General features: G+C 34.9%; 2 protein-coding genes across 2 annotated transcripts in view; both read right to left on the bottom strand.

The window, feature by feature from the left end:
- Positions 1–3,858: 3,858 nt before the first annotated feature.
- Positions 3,859–10,739, bottom strand: LOC146141633 (cubilin homolog). Its single transcript, XM_083390264.1, has 8 exons — positions 10,485–10,739; positions 9,631–9,747; positions 8,682–8,801; positions 8,483–8,608; positions 6,651–6,914; positions 5,421–5,534; positions 5,031–5,138; positions 3,859–4,308 (listed from the first exon to the last, which is right to left on the bottom strand). The coding sequence occupies exons 1-8, from the start codon at positions 10,693–10,695 to the stop codon at positions 4,280–4,282; spliced, it is 1,089 nt and encodes a 362-aa protein (XP_083246390.1). The 5' UTR covers positions 10,696–10,739; the 3' UTR covers positions 3,859–4,279.
- Positions 10,740–11,348: 609 nt separating this feature from the next.
- The window catches only part of LOC146141632 (uncharacterized), a 30,165-nt gene continuing 26,774 nt past the window's right edge, over positions 11,349–14,739 (bottom strand). Inside the window, exons 14-15 of the mRNA XM_083390215.1 lie at positions 12,681–12,794; positions 11,349–11,482 (exon numbers count right to left, since the gene is read on the bottom strand). Coding sequence (XP_083246341.1) covers positions 11,349–11,482; positions 12,681–12,794 — 248 coding nt within the window. The remainder of the gene's footprint in view (positions 11,483–12,680; positions 12,795–14,739) is intronic.

The raw sequence follows: 14,739 nt of genomic DNA, 5'->3' as shown, positions 1-14,739 counted from the left end.
AGTATTACGCTAACAGGTACGGTAACGGAAAACCGTAAGTTTATTGACATGTTACATATATGTTGCAATATTACCCCTAGCCCTATTTGAATGAGCAACTAGCTTGGTCTAAAATCAAGCTTCCTACAAGTATTACGCTAACAGGTACGGTAACGGAAAACCGTAAGTTTATTGACATGTTACATATATGTTGCAATATTGCCCTAGCCCTATTTCATTGAGCAACTAGCTTGGTCTAAAATCAAGCTTCGTAAAGTTTTACGCTAACAGGTAACGGAAAACCGTAAGTTTATTGACATGTTACATACATTTTGCAATATTTCCCCTAGCACTTTTTTAATGCTAACTAGCTTGATCTAAAATAAAGCTTCCTGCACCGTTAACCTGAATGGAAAAATAATAACTTCACCGCAAATTGTATTTCCGTAGCGTTAATTATTAACGCTCGCTGTCTGACGAGGCCGTTTTAAAGAATTACTTGTTGACTTACCACGCCAGATTTAAAGTACCTCGATGCGGCTTAGCAGTTTGCGGAATGTCGGCAATGTCCGATAATAGCCGAATCGGCTGGCTGCATTTTGAGCTCGGCTAATGCTGGAGTGACGACACACCTAGACTAGTTTGTGATTTTGAGGTGATTTAAATCTTTATATTCTAATAGATAAGAGCACTGTTTTAATATTTCAAGAAATAGTATTAAATTTATTTTATTATATGAATATGCAGTAAAATGACTATGAATTCGGCAAGCCTTTCCGCAGCCATTTTGTGCACTATAAAATGGGTGCTGTTATCATTATCATTACGACTTAAGAAGGGCTTGATAAATGAATGCACATTTAGCCGACATGCACGTTCCAATTTCTAACTTAAGTTTCATTCTAGCTTCTCATGAAACAAATCGCATCTGTCGCTTCCGCTATTTTGACTGAAAATGTTTTGCGCTATTTTGTAGGCGCTATTTATAAATTTAACCAGACTTTTAACCTGGCTTTCTACGAAAATATACAGTACGCAAACAACTGAAGATAACGAAACTTCTCAGGGCCAAAGCAAACTTTATCTTAATAACATTATGGCGTCAATGGAGGCTATTTTATTGGTTGTTAGCCAATTTAAAAAACAACAAAATGACAATGCTGCAATTATGACGTGAACAGTTGATCGTTTTGTTGTTGTATATTATAAAAGTCAAATATGGTGCGCAAATCCCATGAAGAACAATAACACAGTTATGGCCTAAAAGTGTGATTGTATTTGTTAAAAACACATTGGTAAATTAAAATTTTAATATTTAGTTTTGTAACCTGCTCTGGCCAACTTCAGCTAGGTGTGTTTATCTGGACGCCGGGCGGGATTAAGCCTATGTATAAACAATCTATGTATAAAAAACAGCTAATCAAAGACTGTTCACCCCGACACCCTGTAACTTCATAAAACAGCTTCATGCAGGTCCAATAATGTTTTAAAGTCGAGCGTTTTTATAAATACGCTAAAAAAATGCTGAATAGTAAATGAAGGACGCTGGTTTGAAGTATCTTATAGATATTGTGGCGTTACTAATAATGTTTACATGTAAGTTGTGCTTAACATCTATGGTAATACACTGTCTACATTACTTTTGTTGAACTACATGAAGATAAGCAGGAAAATTCAATATTTCCAGATAAAACCGAATCAGGGTGAAAAGTTTAAACCAAAAAATAAGTTTAAAACCAAAAATATGTCACCCAATAGCGCAAAAATTCTCATAAATCCTCAACCGAGATTTTTGTAATTTATGCGTCACTATAGTTTGTCAAATTGAACATATTTAAACTAACAACATCGCTGAACTGAAGGCATTATAAACCAAAGTTGTCCATATCAGATAAATAGGTAACAAAACGCGAGTTACGCTTGATTTTCAAGAATAAATATATGGAATAAACAGGATTGTACTACGAACCAGACAAGTCTATAGAAATTTTGCCTGTGGTGAAGTATATTATAAAAATCTGTATATAACTTTCCTAATGTATTATTTTTGATCATAAAAAAGCGCTTAAACCTATACGCTATTGTTTGGTTAAAAATCTCCGATTTTTTTAATGGGCGCGCCGTTGCTTTAGTTGCAGTTGTTTTTCATTGTTGAAAAGACAATTAGGTCACAGTCTTACTACGGAAGAAATATTTTGTCGTGACACGACATACAACGAGTAACAAACGTTTGATAATGTACACCGGCAGGAATTTACAACAAATCTACGAGAAGCTAACAAAAGCACAGCGTTAAACAAAGTGAGAGATTCAGAGAAATTAGATCTGGATGTTCGAACAGCATATAGTTTAATAGTAGCATGAGAGAAAAGAAACATCTTAGATGATGACATTACAGCATTTTCGACAAACAGGAAACAAATTGATCTAACCAAGACGGATCTTTTAGTGGTTCAAAGTGTAAACTCCAAAACAAATGTATCGGAGTTTAAAACATTGCAGTTCAAGTTGTCAGTGTGAGAAATTTAACGAAACAATCCGCCAAGCGATTTGATCTAATGCTTCCGAATGGCGGTCAAACTCAAAGCAAAAGTCAAATACAGTAGAACAAAATAACTATCTATCGGCATACTTGATGTCACCCTTTACACAATATTTTGCGATGAAAAAATCCTCCACTGACCACCCATTAACTCTAAACGTACATTGCAGTTTCTAGGCGCCATTACAAAGGCCAAGATTGCCTTGTCGGTTGGTGGTACACCGTCAGTCGCCGGACGAATTCGGAATTTCTGAATCAGCTTGACCAGGAAAATAAAGAGTTCCGCGCGGACCAGGCTTTCGCCAAGACAGAAGCGACCTCCCATTGAAAAGGAAATTACGTGGTTTGGGGCGAGAATTTTCCTTCGCGTTTGATGTGTCTTTTCGGATTGAAAGACCAGAAAATAAAAAAAGCAGAAATAAAAAAAATATCATTTCAGCATTATCTGCTTGCTTCCATGTGTTTTTATTTTATTTCTCAAAATACATTTTCTTGTGCCACTATTTCTACCCCATTAACTGAGTAGTTATGCTGGGTACCTTTATTAAATACAAGGCTAGTGTGAAAATTTCAACTTTTTAACGAAAAAAAGAATTGCTGTTGGCGTAGTTTGATTACAAAGGTGATATTTGAAGCAGTTTTGAATTTTTCTCTTATGAATTAATTTAAACCAAAATAAAGACAGTTTTTGAAGAGTGCGTCCTCTAGTTTATATCGTTAAGACAGTTATAGGTGAAAATCGCTAAAATTGATATTCATCTCATTAACATTTTTCGCAAAAATAACGTTTGCTAAATAGTTAAAGCTAATACAAGGAATGTGTAAAATCAACTTACAAGCGGCATTTACAACACTGTCATTGATACTACACATACATTTTATTCCGGCTGTTTTTCTCAGAATATTTATATATATCTGGATGTTGAGTTTGGCATTTGTAGTTTTTAGAATTCCTTTGGCCGACTTGCTGAAATCTATTTTTGCAACTATTACGCCGTTGGAATAAATTTTGAGTTATCTCATTTGTTATTCAATAGTGTCAATATTTACCGTGGTTGGATTCACCTAAAATCGTCTAACCTGTACAGCGATGTTATGTCTATTTACCAATCTTGTCAGTCAATAATAGTGCAAACAGTGTTTAATCGGTACAGATAATATAATTTACAACCTGATTCCACTTGTTATCACAATTAAATTTCCAACTTAAACAAAATATTTTAACACAGCCAACATTTCTTTTAAAAACAGTTTATTTAACCTATAAGTGAACTTTTGATACTGACCATGCTTTTGCTGGTGGTATGTACATATATATCTTTACCTGAATTGCAAGCTTTGCTTTTCTGCTGTTACGTCAACGTTTTTCAACTGGTATAATATTTATAGACTTCTAAACTGCACCAATAACAGCGAAAATAATTTAGCGAATGGTGTTGCATATTCCGTAGCCCAGGGGACAACGGAATATGTAACGAATAAACACCAACAGTTTATGCAAGTAATTAAATATAAACAAGTGGTGAAATTAACCTCGCCTGGTCGATGCAAAGCTATAAACTCCATAACTCAAAAAAAGTTAAATTTATTTATTTATTGACCTAATGATTACAATTTCGAAAATGTGCTTTAATTGAAACAGGTTATCAATGCAATAATTGTAAAATATACAGTAGGCTGTTTTTATTGGGAATTAGCATATTTTGTTTGAATGTAGGTAACTTCCTTCTATTGAATGGATGTCGAAGACGCTTCAGTTTATTGTGTTGATAAAATTCTCTGGACATCTACAAAACAGTTGTCTTTTTAAAAGTACCTCACATACACAATGGTGGCCCCAAAAGAAATTATATATTGCCTGTTAACTTGAAATAATTTTGACTGTTAAACAAATAACCAACATAACCGTACGAGACCAACGCTTAAATTAGATAGCCTTATTGTTCATTTACCAGTTTACATGCATCTAAGCTCCAAGGGATTTAACCGCAATTATATTCAAGGATTTTTTAGTATGCAATTAATGAACATCAGCATTTAAATTTTTGGGACAAGAGCTTAAAAACAAATAAATTGGGCCACAAATGTTGTTCACCAGATAGCTAGTAAGATTTTGCCAGCCTGCTATTCAAAATGCCTAAAGACGTGTGATGTTTAAAGACGTAAACTTAAAATAATTTCAACTGTTAGACAAATAACCAACTAAAGCATACAATACCAATGCGTGAAACTAGAATGGTTTCTCATGTAGCCTTATTGTTCATTTACCAGTTTCGATGCATCTAAACGATTTAACCTCAATTATATTCAAGGCTCTTTTAATATGCATTCAATCAACATAGCATTTAAATTTAGGGACAAAAGCTAAAAAAAAGAAATTAAGCTACACATGCTGACCATAAGGCTAGCAAGATTCTACCAGTCTGGTATTCATAATGTTTAAAGAAACATCATTTATAGTTATTTATATAATATTTCGCTTGTTTCCAAATGGTTAAGCAGTTCTTACCTATGTTGCAGTCTCGTCCGACAAAGTTCAAGTTGCATAAGCATGAATAGCTGTTGCCGTGAAAAACGCATTTTCCGTTTTCACAGGGGCTTGGATTGCACAAATCCACTGAAACAAAAAGGTTTCCTTAACAGTTTGTTTCCAAAAAGAAAATAGCGTCTGTTCAAGGGAAGGATACAGGGGCACGTGGCCATAACCCCTGAAGTGCATTTGTTGCCTACTTTAACTACGCAAATGCAATAATATATAGGGCCTTTCTTGAACCTGGTTGACGATTCTTGTATGTCTTGCCACATTTTGAAATATTTGTTTTAGGTCAAAGGCATTGTTCTCATTTTTAACAGCAAACTTATTACAGTTTAAATGTGAAAAATCGGCACATATTCTCACCCTTCTCGCATCTTGTGCCGGTAAAACCAGCTGCGCATTCACACGTCTGCCCATTAACACTATTGGAACACGTGCCTCCATTTTTGCAAACCGGGTCATCGAAGTGTTTTTGATCTACGAAGTAAAAATCATAAGTATTTAAAAAGTGGAAATAAGCTTAGGTACACTATACACGGATCTGTGATGAAGTTTAATATTAAACGTCAAAGCCATAAAGGTAATTGACACCATCTTGATAGGAACGTTTCGACATTTACTTGTGTTATCATCAGTTAATGTATTTTTCAAAATGATGTCGATTTAATCGAACTAGTTGGACTTAATTTCAGCTTCACATTTGTTGGAGCGAAAACAACATGTTTCTAGATGCTGTCGATGTTTTTGATTTTGAAATTCATAATTAGAGTATAAAATTTTATACAATAGGTGTATTCCGATCTACTAAGATGTTGATTGAAGTAAAATTTAAATTTATTCAAACCAAAATATTTGTAACAAATCCGTTGCATTTTTAGTGTTTTTCGATTTTTTACCCGTGGGTTCAATTTGTAATCCCAATATACTAGAAATAAGTTCTTCTGGCACTTATTTGTTTTAACTGACGCCGGATGTTTACACATATATGTACTGACAATGTAATATTTCCAATATACAAACTTTGAAGAAGACGATTTGAATAGATTGCCGAGAAGCTGAATAACAATTAGAATTACCAGGGGAGCTGTTTAAAGTTTGTGTTTTTAGCTATGTTGGTGCAGCCCGCAGGCGGCGAAGACTCGGGACTCGACGGAGTTGGTTTGTTTTGCTGGAGTCGAACTCGGAAATCGATTAAGACCACGTAAAACTACCCGAGTCCGACGTGCGCATGTGCATTACCAAATTTTTAAACTGATATGGTCGCCAACTGTAAATTGTAAGGCCTGAATAGCTTAACGTGGATATTTTGCCTGATTTAGTTACCGGAACGTAATTTTTTTTTAGTTAGGTAAATGAGTAAAATACAATCTGTAATGTGGCAAGCGGACTCGGGGCTCGACAAAATTGCCCATTTGGCCAGAGTCGGACTCGAGTTCCTTTTTTTGGCCGGAGTCGGACTCGATTTCTTTATAAACGACTTCGCAGCCGTGCCGCTGGAGTAGTAGTAAACTATGTCACGCGGCCCTCAGTTAGACCTGAGTTTGACATTCCTTTCATAAAGAGTGAAATAAATAATATAAAACTTTTTGTTACCAAATCGTGCTGTCCAGTCTAGTTTCACATCGGGCTGTCCCCAGCCATATCCATCGAGTCTTCTCACGATAACTGTGAATCCCCACAGGTGAATGTCGGTGACGGTTCCCTCAAAACGGTCCGGCCATTTATTGGATCCCTTAACCGTTGTAACGATGCTGAGTGGCTTGGTCTTTACACACTTGTCGAATGGCACCTGGTAGGTCTTTCTGTCTGACGTAAACTGGTAGTATGCGCCCACCAGGAACCTGCCTGTAACCTTCCCTGGAAAAACGTATGTATATCGTGAGTAGGAATGTCCGATACTTGCATTTTACCGCGTTATTAGCCACAAAATTAAGAAGTTAGTTACCTATGGGTGTTAATTTAACATTTTGTGCTAAATTTGCAATTCAATATTTAATTGCTGCGTTGGAACAAAATTCGTATTAAATTCCTACATTAATTTGGTATCGGGTCGGCACCGATACTACATTTGTATCGGACGAGTACCGATACTACCATTTGTATCGGACGAGTACCGATACTACCATCTGGCTTCGGGTAACGGCTCCGATCCGATATATAGTTATTAATGCGTGTGAAGTTCACTTGCGTTAATTTTGACATTAATAACCATAAAACAGTAAAAACGTTCAACGTTTTTTTTTTGTTATCAGGGAAGCATATATTACCTGTTTTCATACAATACAAGTCTTAATATGTTTAACCTATTTAACTGTTCAACTAATATGTTTGTTACAATTTAGCAAGTTTTTTGCGGTTTCTGCACTGTATGTTGCTAAGTCAGCAAACACTGTTTAACAGCTAGATTTAAATGTGTAACCTCTCATAAGAAAAGGACATGTAGAATAAATTAGCAATGTGCTTTAAACCACTTTATGTGTTAGTCTGTGTAGAATTGTTTGAAGTCTTAAAAAAAGTCTTAAAATGGGACATTTTATGATTATTGGAAAAAACATACATTACCACTTGTCGTTACACAAATGTAAATATTACATAATATCAGAATGTTTCACAGTTGAAGTAATATATTTGTCCCAAATTAGCAGTTATATAACCGATGTTAATTAATACATGGATTTGTGTTAATTAAAACATGAATTACTGCCCAAACAAATTTATGGGAGTTTATTTATTGTTAGAAAAGCTATATATTACCATATAATATATCACACAATAACTGTGCATAAAATCAGTTTACATTTTTGACTTTATTTATGATTAGATTTAACATATTACCAAATGTTATACCAAACTAAAATCGTGATTATGTTAAACCCTCAGTATATTGGCCACAATTTAGCAGGTACAGTCTGCCTGTTCAACGTTTTTCCACCGAATGGTAACACAGACTAGTGTTGTAATGACTCAAGTCAATTACTTTACTTTACTTAAGTGCACTTAAGTCATTGATTTTAAACGTCCCGGGCAAAAATATTTTACTTGACTAAAGTCATATGAGCAAATGACTTGGTTTTAAATGATCTTTTTCAGTAGTCACTTTTTTATAAAATGGGTTACTTGACTTTGCATATAAAACAATTTGCTTGCTATATTGTCGTATTTTTGTTAGTTTTTACTTATGTTATACTACTCATAATTGAACGAGATTACCAGTTTTAAAAGCTACAAAATATTTTTTTATGACAAAGCCTTGACAACTTGTAATTGACTCGATCTAATCATGACTTAAATTGTTATTTATTTAAAATGACTTGACTTGGACTTTATTTTGCAAATGACCAGGTATGGACTTGACTTTTTTTACAATGACGTGTTTGCAATACTGGCACAAACCGTTTTAAGATATAACACCAGTTTGCACTTACTGTATGAGCAGTATTTTCCCATGAAATCGGGCGTGCAGTGACAAGAAATGTCTCTGTACAAGCTGCTGCATTGGCCGCCATTCAAACAGGGACTCTTGTCTTCGTAGCTGGTGCACGTGTAGGCCTCTAAAAACAATAAAACAACATTGTGTGCCATTGGACCTTGAACCAAGGTTAGAACCGCATTAGGTTAATTTACTTCGAATTTGGCATCTTCTACCAACGTATTCTGTTGGGCAGTTGCAATGAAAACCGTCAGTAACGCTTCTCGTGCATTCTCCGCCGTTTACGCAGGGATGTTCGCTGCAAGGATCTTGTTCTACAAGAACGAACATTTATTTATTAAAGGCATTTAGAAAGCTTTTGGGAATAAAAAAAGTTAAAACCTATTCGGACTTTTACACCCGAAGAAATTGCAACTTATTATCGAATGATGCAAGCAAGGCACTAGAAAACTAACTAACAGCCTGCAGTGAGGTTCGAACTGACGAGTTCTATGACCGATGATATTTAAGATGTCGTTGGTCAAATCTTGATTTATATTCAATTTCGTGATGATTCTTATCTTTTTTTTACGGCGAACCAAGTATTTAGCGCACACCAACTTTGGCGACCCAATTCTCTTCATTAATCTTGTTATAAAACACAAACTAGACAAAAACATTAATAAGTTTAAATTTGTTTTATGTCAGTCATGTCGTTGTAATGCCTTCCGCAATATTCTCAAATTGTAGAAATCCTGCTGAAAAAACGTAGTAAAAATATATCAAAGCCGATAAAGAAGTAGATACCATTTTGAACATTTCGAAACATCTTGATGTTGAAAATGACTAAAGATGTTAGTTGAAACGTTCATAAGGATCCCTACTTCTGCATGGGCTTTGATATTCCTGTTACGTCTAACTACAACCTCGAACCAATATCTTCCAAAATCAAAATTTTATGTAAAAGTGTGAAGTATTGCAACCAGCGATCCAACCAAACCAAAAAGTGACCCAATTTTGTCACGCGACTAATAGGGTGAGAAATACTGCCTTAAACTATAACAATCGTTTTTTAAACTAATTCATTTCTAATCAATGCTCTTTTATACCAGTAAAGTTGCGACAACAACTCATAACATACATTTCTCGACATTCTATACCCACCAATTTGACATGTTACACCAGAGAACTGAGGTTCACAATGGCACTCTTTCCCTCCTTGGACATTGCGACATTGTCCACCGTTCAAGCAAATGTTGCTCTCAACTATAGTTACCGAATCTGTAACGAAACCAGTGTTGTAAACAAGTCATTTGAAACGACTTAAATCTCAGTCAATTTATTTGTGAATACCATAAATGTAAGTCAAGTTAAAAAAGACTAACAAGACAAGTCCGAGTCAAAGTCACCAGTTGCCCGAGTCAATCCCAGTCATGTTATTATTAGAGCAAGTCAACTTCAAGTTAAATAACTGACATATAATAAAACGATAAACTAATAAATTGGTAAACTCGAACGATTATGATCAACAACTCAATAAAATAACCAAAAACAAATAATAGCAAGCAAATTTTTACGTGCAAAAGTTGAGATAAATAGCTGAGTGTAATAAATAATAAATGTGTTATAAAACTGTGTTGATTGAATAAATTACTTTTTAAAATTGGCTGTCAGATTTGGACTCAATTTGGCCGCCATTAAAGCAGGGACTTATTTTTCAGTTGACGCGTATTAACCCCGCTGCTAATTAATGCTCCCAATATAGAAACGCAGAATAATTACAATTGCGTCCCACCCGTTATATAAGTAATGCTTTGAATTACTTTTCAGTCACATTAACTGAAGATGATACAAGTTCGTATCGAAACGACTTAATTAAGATGATGTCGATCTACCTGACTGTTTTTCTTTGCTATTTGTTGTCAAAAATCACTCAGGTCTGTATTTTCTTTGCCCACACACTCAGTCGACATCAGCAATCTTCCCTGGTGAGAAGCAATTACAAACTTATGACTTACCGAATAAGGCCTTCCAGTATATCGTTATCGGGGTGTTTTGCCAGTCGACACTGGTGTTAGTCAATACTGTCAGTTCCACAGTAAACCCCCAATCGAAAATCGCGTTCACCGAAGGGGAAAATACACTGGACAAAGCACCCGAGGCAAATGCTTCAACACTGGATGGCGCCACAATGAAGCAATTGTCGAACAGAACGGTGGTGATCATCATATCTCCATTTGCAAACAGATTAACCGATGAAGCCCCTTTCACAACTCCTGAAACGAACGAAAAGCGTTTATTCGCGCTTGAACAGCTCTATAATCGACAGCAAGTATATTTATATTTGCCTTCAGATTTTTTGTGTGAGGTGGTGGCATTAAAAATGTATGGGTTTACGTCACAAAGTCTAAACGTAACGTATTTTTTAAACGTAGCGTCAACGTAACAAGTGGTTAAAAACGTAAAAGTAGGAGATTAACAACTAGATATAATTAGACTTTTTACCGCAAAAGCACATTTTGGCCTATTAGCTCGGTAATCATTTCCTTTCAACGTCTATTTTTTCTACTGTGATTTCTTAAGCATTGTGATGACGTCATTTAATATCTGATCTGATCTGGATAATTTGTGTCCAAAAAATATCGTGGATCGGCATTGGAATAAAATCTCACTTATCGGACTTCCCTACTTTACCGAGCAAGCCTGCTGAGCATCTAAAGGTTCATGGTTCAATCCCGGTTCGAGGCAAACGTTTAATTGTTATAAATCATTTTTTTCTTACCCGCTTTGAAATGTCTTTTTTTAGATGATGTCGATTTACCCGCCGTATCTCGCTTTAGCGTGCATTTTCAAGCTACATTACATATCTGTGCATAGTGTACCTAAGTAACCTTACTTGTTGAACAAGTTGTTCCAGCGTAGCCGAGAGGGCACGAGCAGACAAATCCCTTGATTTCAGGCAGTTCAATACAAGTCCCTTCATTGTGACACGGGTTGGACCAGCAATGGCTATTTGCTAAAAAAGAAAAATATTGCTAATTGTGCCATGGATTTATATCAACAGATACTCTCTTTTTCACTTCTGAAAGACTTCATTCTCTTTAACGTTAGATAGTTCTTAAAATATTTTAAAGTATATTAACTGGAAGTTGCAATTAGACGTAGAATGACTATTAAAGCCCATACAAAAGTGACGTAGTGAATAGCAAAGCTCACATAGAATAGATAGCATTTTGCTAATGTTTCGAGCATTTTTAAGAAAATGGCTAAATATCTACATCCTCTATCCAATATCTTAAGATTTATCTCTATTTTCACGCCAAAATATTAAACGGTATAGTCGTATATTGGATATCAAAGCCTATATAAAAGTAAGAAACACATAATGATGTTGAGAATGAATAATAATTAATTATTCGAAACCTCTAAAAAAGGCTACCTGTACCTCTGTATGGGCTTTGATATTAGTTCAACGTCTTGCCTCAACACTTAGCCATTATCTTAAGATTTATTGGAAACGTTCGATATGCTACCTCATTATGAATGGGCTTTTGACATTCATTGTACGTCAAATTACAACCTCCAGCCATTATTTTAAGTTTTATTGCTATTCAAGTGCAAAAATATTTTTTAGTTAATCGTAAAATGAATATTAAATCTATACGGTTGTTTAAGTAACGTATTAAGATGTTGAGACTAAATAAATAATAATTTTTTTAAACAATTGAAATATAATAGCTATACGTCTGAATAGGCTTTGATGTTTATTCTTTTTCTAAAGGCGTATTTCTCTATTATTTTGCCCTCCTTTTCATTTCTATTTCATAGCGCGTTTTTATCTGGGTTATCGATTGTTAAATAATTTCACTGCTTTGTCATTTAGTTGTAGCACTTGCGGCTAGTGCACCGCTTGCCTATGATCAGTTTTGAGTTTTTATTGGCTTACATCTTTATTTATATTGTGTTAAGTTTTTAGATACTGATGATGCTTTTAGTAGCGAAATATATTTATCCAATAACATCCAAACAAACCGATTTCGGTTTACTAAGTTCTGTACTTAATTTAATCTCTATGATAGAATTAAACATTCAGTTGGATGAGACTAAACATGAATAAAAAATGTCTAAATACTAAAAAACTAAAAAACAAAAAATGCAAACAAACAAACAAAACCACAATTTTTATTTAAACACTGAAAAGGTTCATAACTTACCTATTTCGCATTTGTCCCCTCCGAAGCCTTGCTCGCAATCACAACTTATTCCATTCACACTGTTGGAGCACCTCGCATCGTGATAACATGGATTCTTCGTAAATTCGTGACTTTCTGGAAGTATTCAAGTTAGCTTTTACCATGGGCGGAATCAGGATTTGGCGATTAAAACAACTTTCAAACATGACGTCACAAGTTATGTCATAACGTGACGTCATAATTCAAGCAATGGTAAAAAGTGCGCTGTTATCGAACGAAGTGCAACTGAAGTTAGGTTAATTGTGCAAAGGGCGAAAACATTTGCGTTTAACTTGGCGAAACATTTCCTTTAGGAGACTGAAGCAATGGGCACATGAAACAAATAGAACATTACAAGATATATATGAGGGCCACTGACATGACATTTGAGTGGCTGAACCGAAAGTGATGGTCTTTGGAAAACGAATTCGTATCACGAGCTACCAATGGAAAATACCAAGAACCAAAATCTTGTTTCACCCGACACTCCAAACCAAAACCCTGAATACTCCGGCACAGAAAACCAGCAAACCTTGATCCCTTCGGTACCAGATTGTAACCTCTCCAACACATTAAACAAAAACCTAGTAACCCCTGGCACACCAGACCTTAACCTTAACATCTCCGGTACCCCAAACGAAAACCTAGATTCACCCGGAAACGTCAATCAAAACACAGAACCATCTGGCTTGTTAAATCAAAACCTGAAACAACACGGACGCACAGAACCAGAAGTATCAGAAACCAAAGACTCCAGTCTTTTTTCTTCTACCAACTGGTACAAATCTTCCTCCTCTGCTGAAGACGAAAATCATATGTCTACGGCATCGGAACACGATGACGTTCCAACGCAACGGAGATACACAAAAGTACAACTCAAGGAAATGAAACTGAAAGCAATTCTTCGGGAAATAGAAGAAGAAAAAAACAAGAACCACCGACGAAAAAACGTTCACCATCCTCAGATCAACAACCGGAAGCATCTAGTACCCCCACTGGTTTCTCTAAAAGAGCAAGAAGTTCCAAATCCTCTGAAAAAAAGAGGAAGAAGAAAAAGAAAACCAAATCCAAGTCGCCTTCTTCTACAAAGGAAACAATATCTGACCAGAACAACACCGTTTCCTAAATTTCTCCTCTCCTTTACTCTTCCCTTTTCCACTTTTAAGTGTCATTAATATAGCAACACTCAACATACAAGGAATCACCAAAAAACAAACCAAATTCAAAAATTTATAAAAACCAATCATATAGGCATCCTTGCCTTTGCAAGAAATGAAAAAATAATTATTATTAACTTATATTTTAATCCACATAATGCAAATATAAGAAAATCCCAACAAAATTAAATTGCCATTTATATAACGAATTTAGAACTATAACAAAAATTTCCACTCAAGACCTTTACATAACATTAACTGATTTATTTCGTTCTTTGAAAATTGATTTCGCTTTTCGGTGATGGCAGCTATGGCGATGATCTTTCTCTGGATCTGTTTACTTAATATATTCTAATTTTCTCTTGGTTATGGTAACCAACTTATTACTTATTGATTTAATTTTACATTTCATTTTAATGGCGAATGTTTCATTTTCATCATAATTTGGTGTCAATAATAATTAATCAAACGTGGTAATTCACCGGCAATTGGCCGAATAGGCACAATTGGTATGATGATATCTAAAAAAATGAAAATTTGAAAATTTTTAAATATATCTGACAATTTTGCCTAAAATAAAAAAAAAAGAAAAAAAATAAAATAAATAAAAAAGAAGAAAAAAAAAAGAAATCGAGCAAAAAGCTCATGAGAATGCATATATTGCGTTCATGTTGATTTAAAAGTTAGAAATAGGTGTTAATCGCGATATAATGGTCATACTGCAAGGACGTTATAAATCTGCCCAATCTTTGTGATGTCTGAAAATTGTCATACGCTCCAGTAAGAAAAATTATTCTGCTTTCACAACTGGTTGAGATTCAGATTCAATTTATTTTTGTGCAAATTTGCAAACGATGAAAAAAAAGAATAACACAAGGACAGCG

This window comes from Ascidiella aspersa, chromosome 5 (genome assembly GCF_963924565.1).
Source record: "Ascidiella aspersa chromosome 5, kaAscAspe10.2, whole genome shotgun sequence".
Taxonomy (NCBI): Eukaryota; Metazoa; Chordata; class Ascidiacea; order Phlebobranchia; family Ascidiidae; genus Ascidiella; species Ascidiella aspersa.
This window is presented reverse-complemented; position numbering and strand designations above follow the sequence as displayed.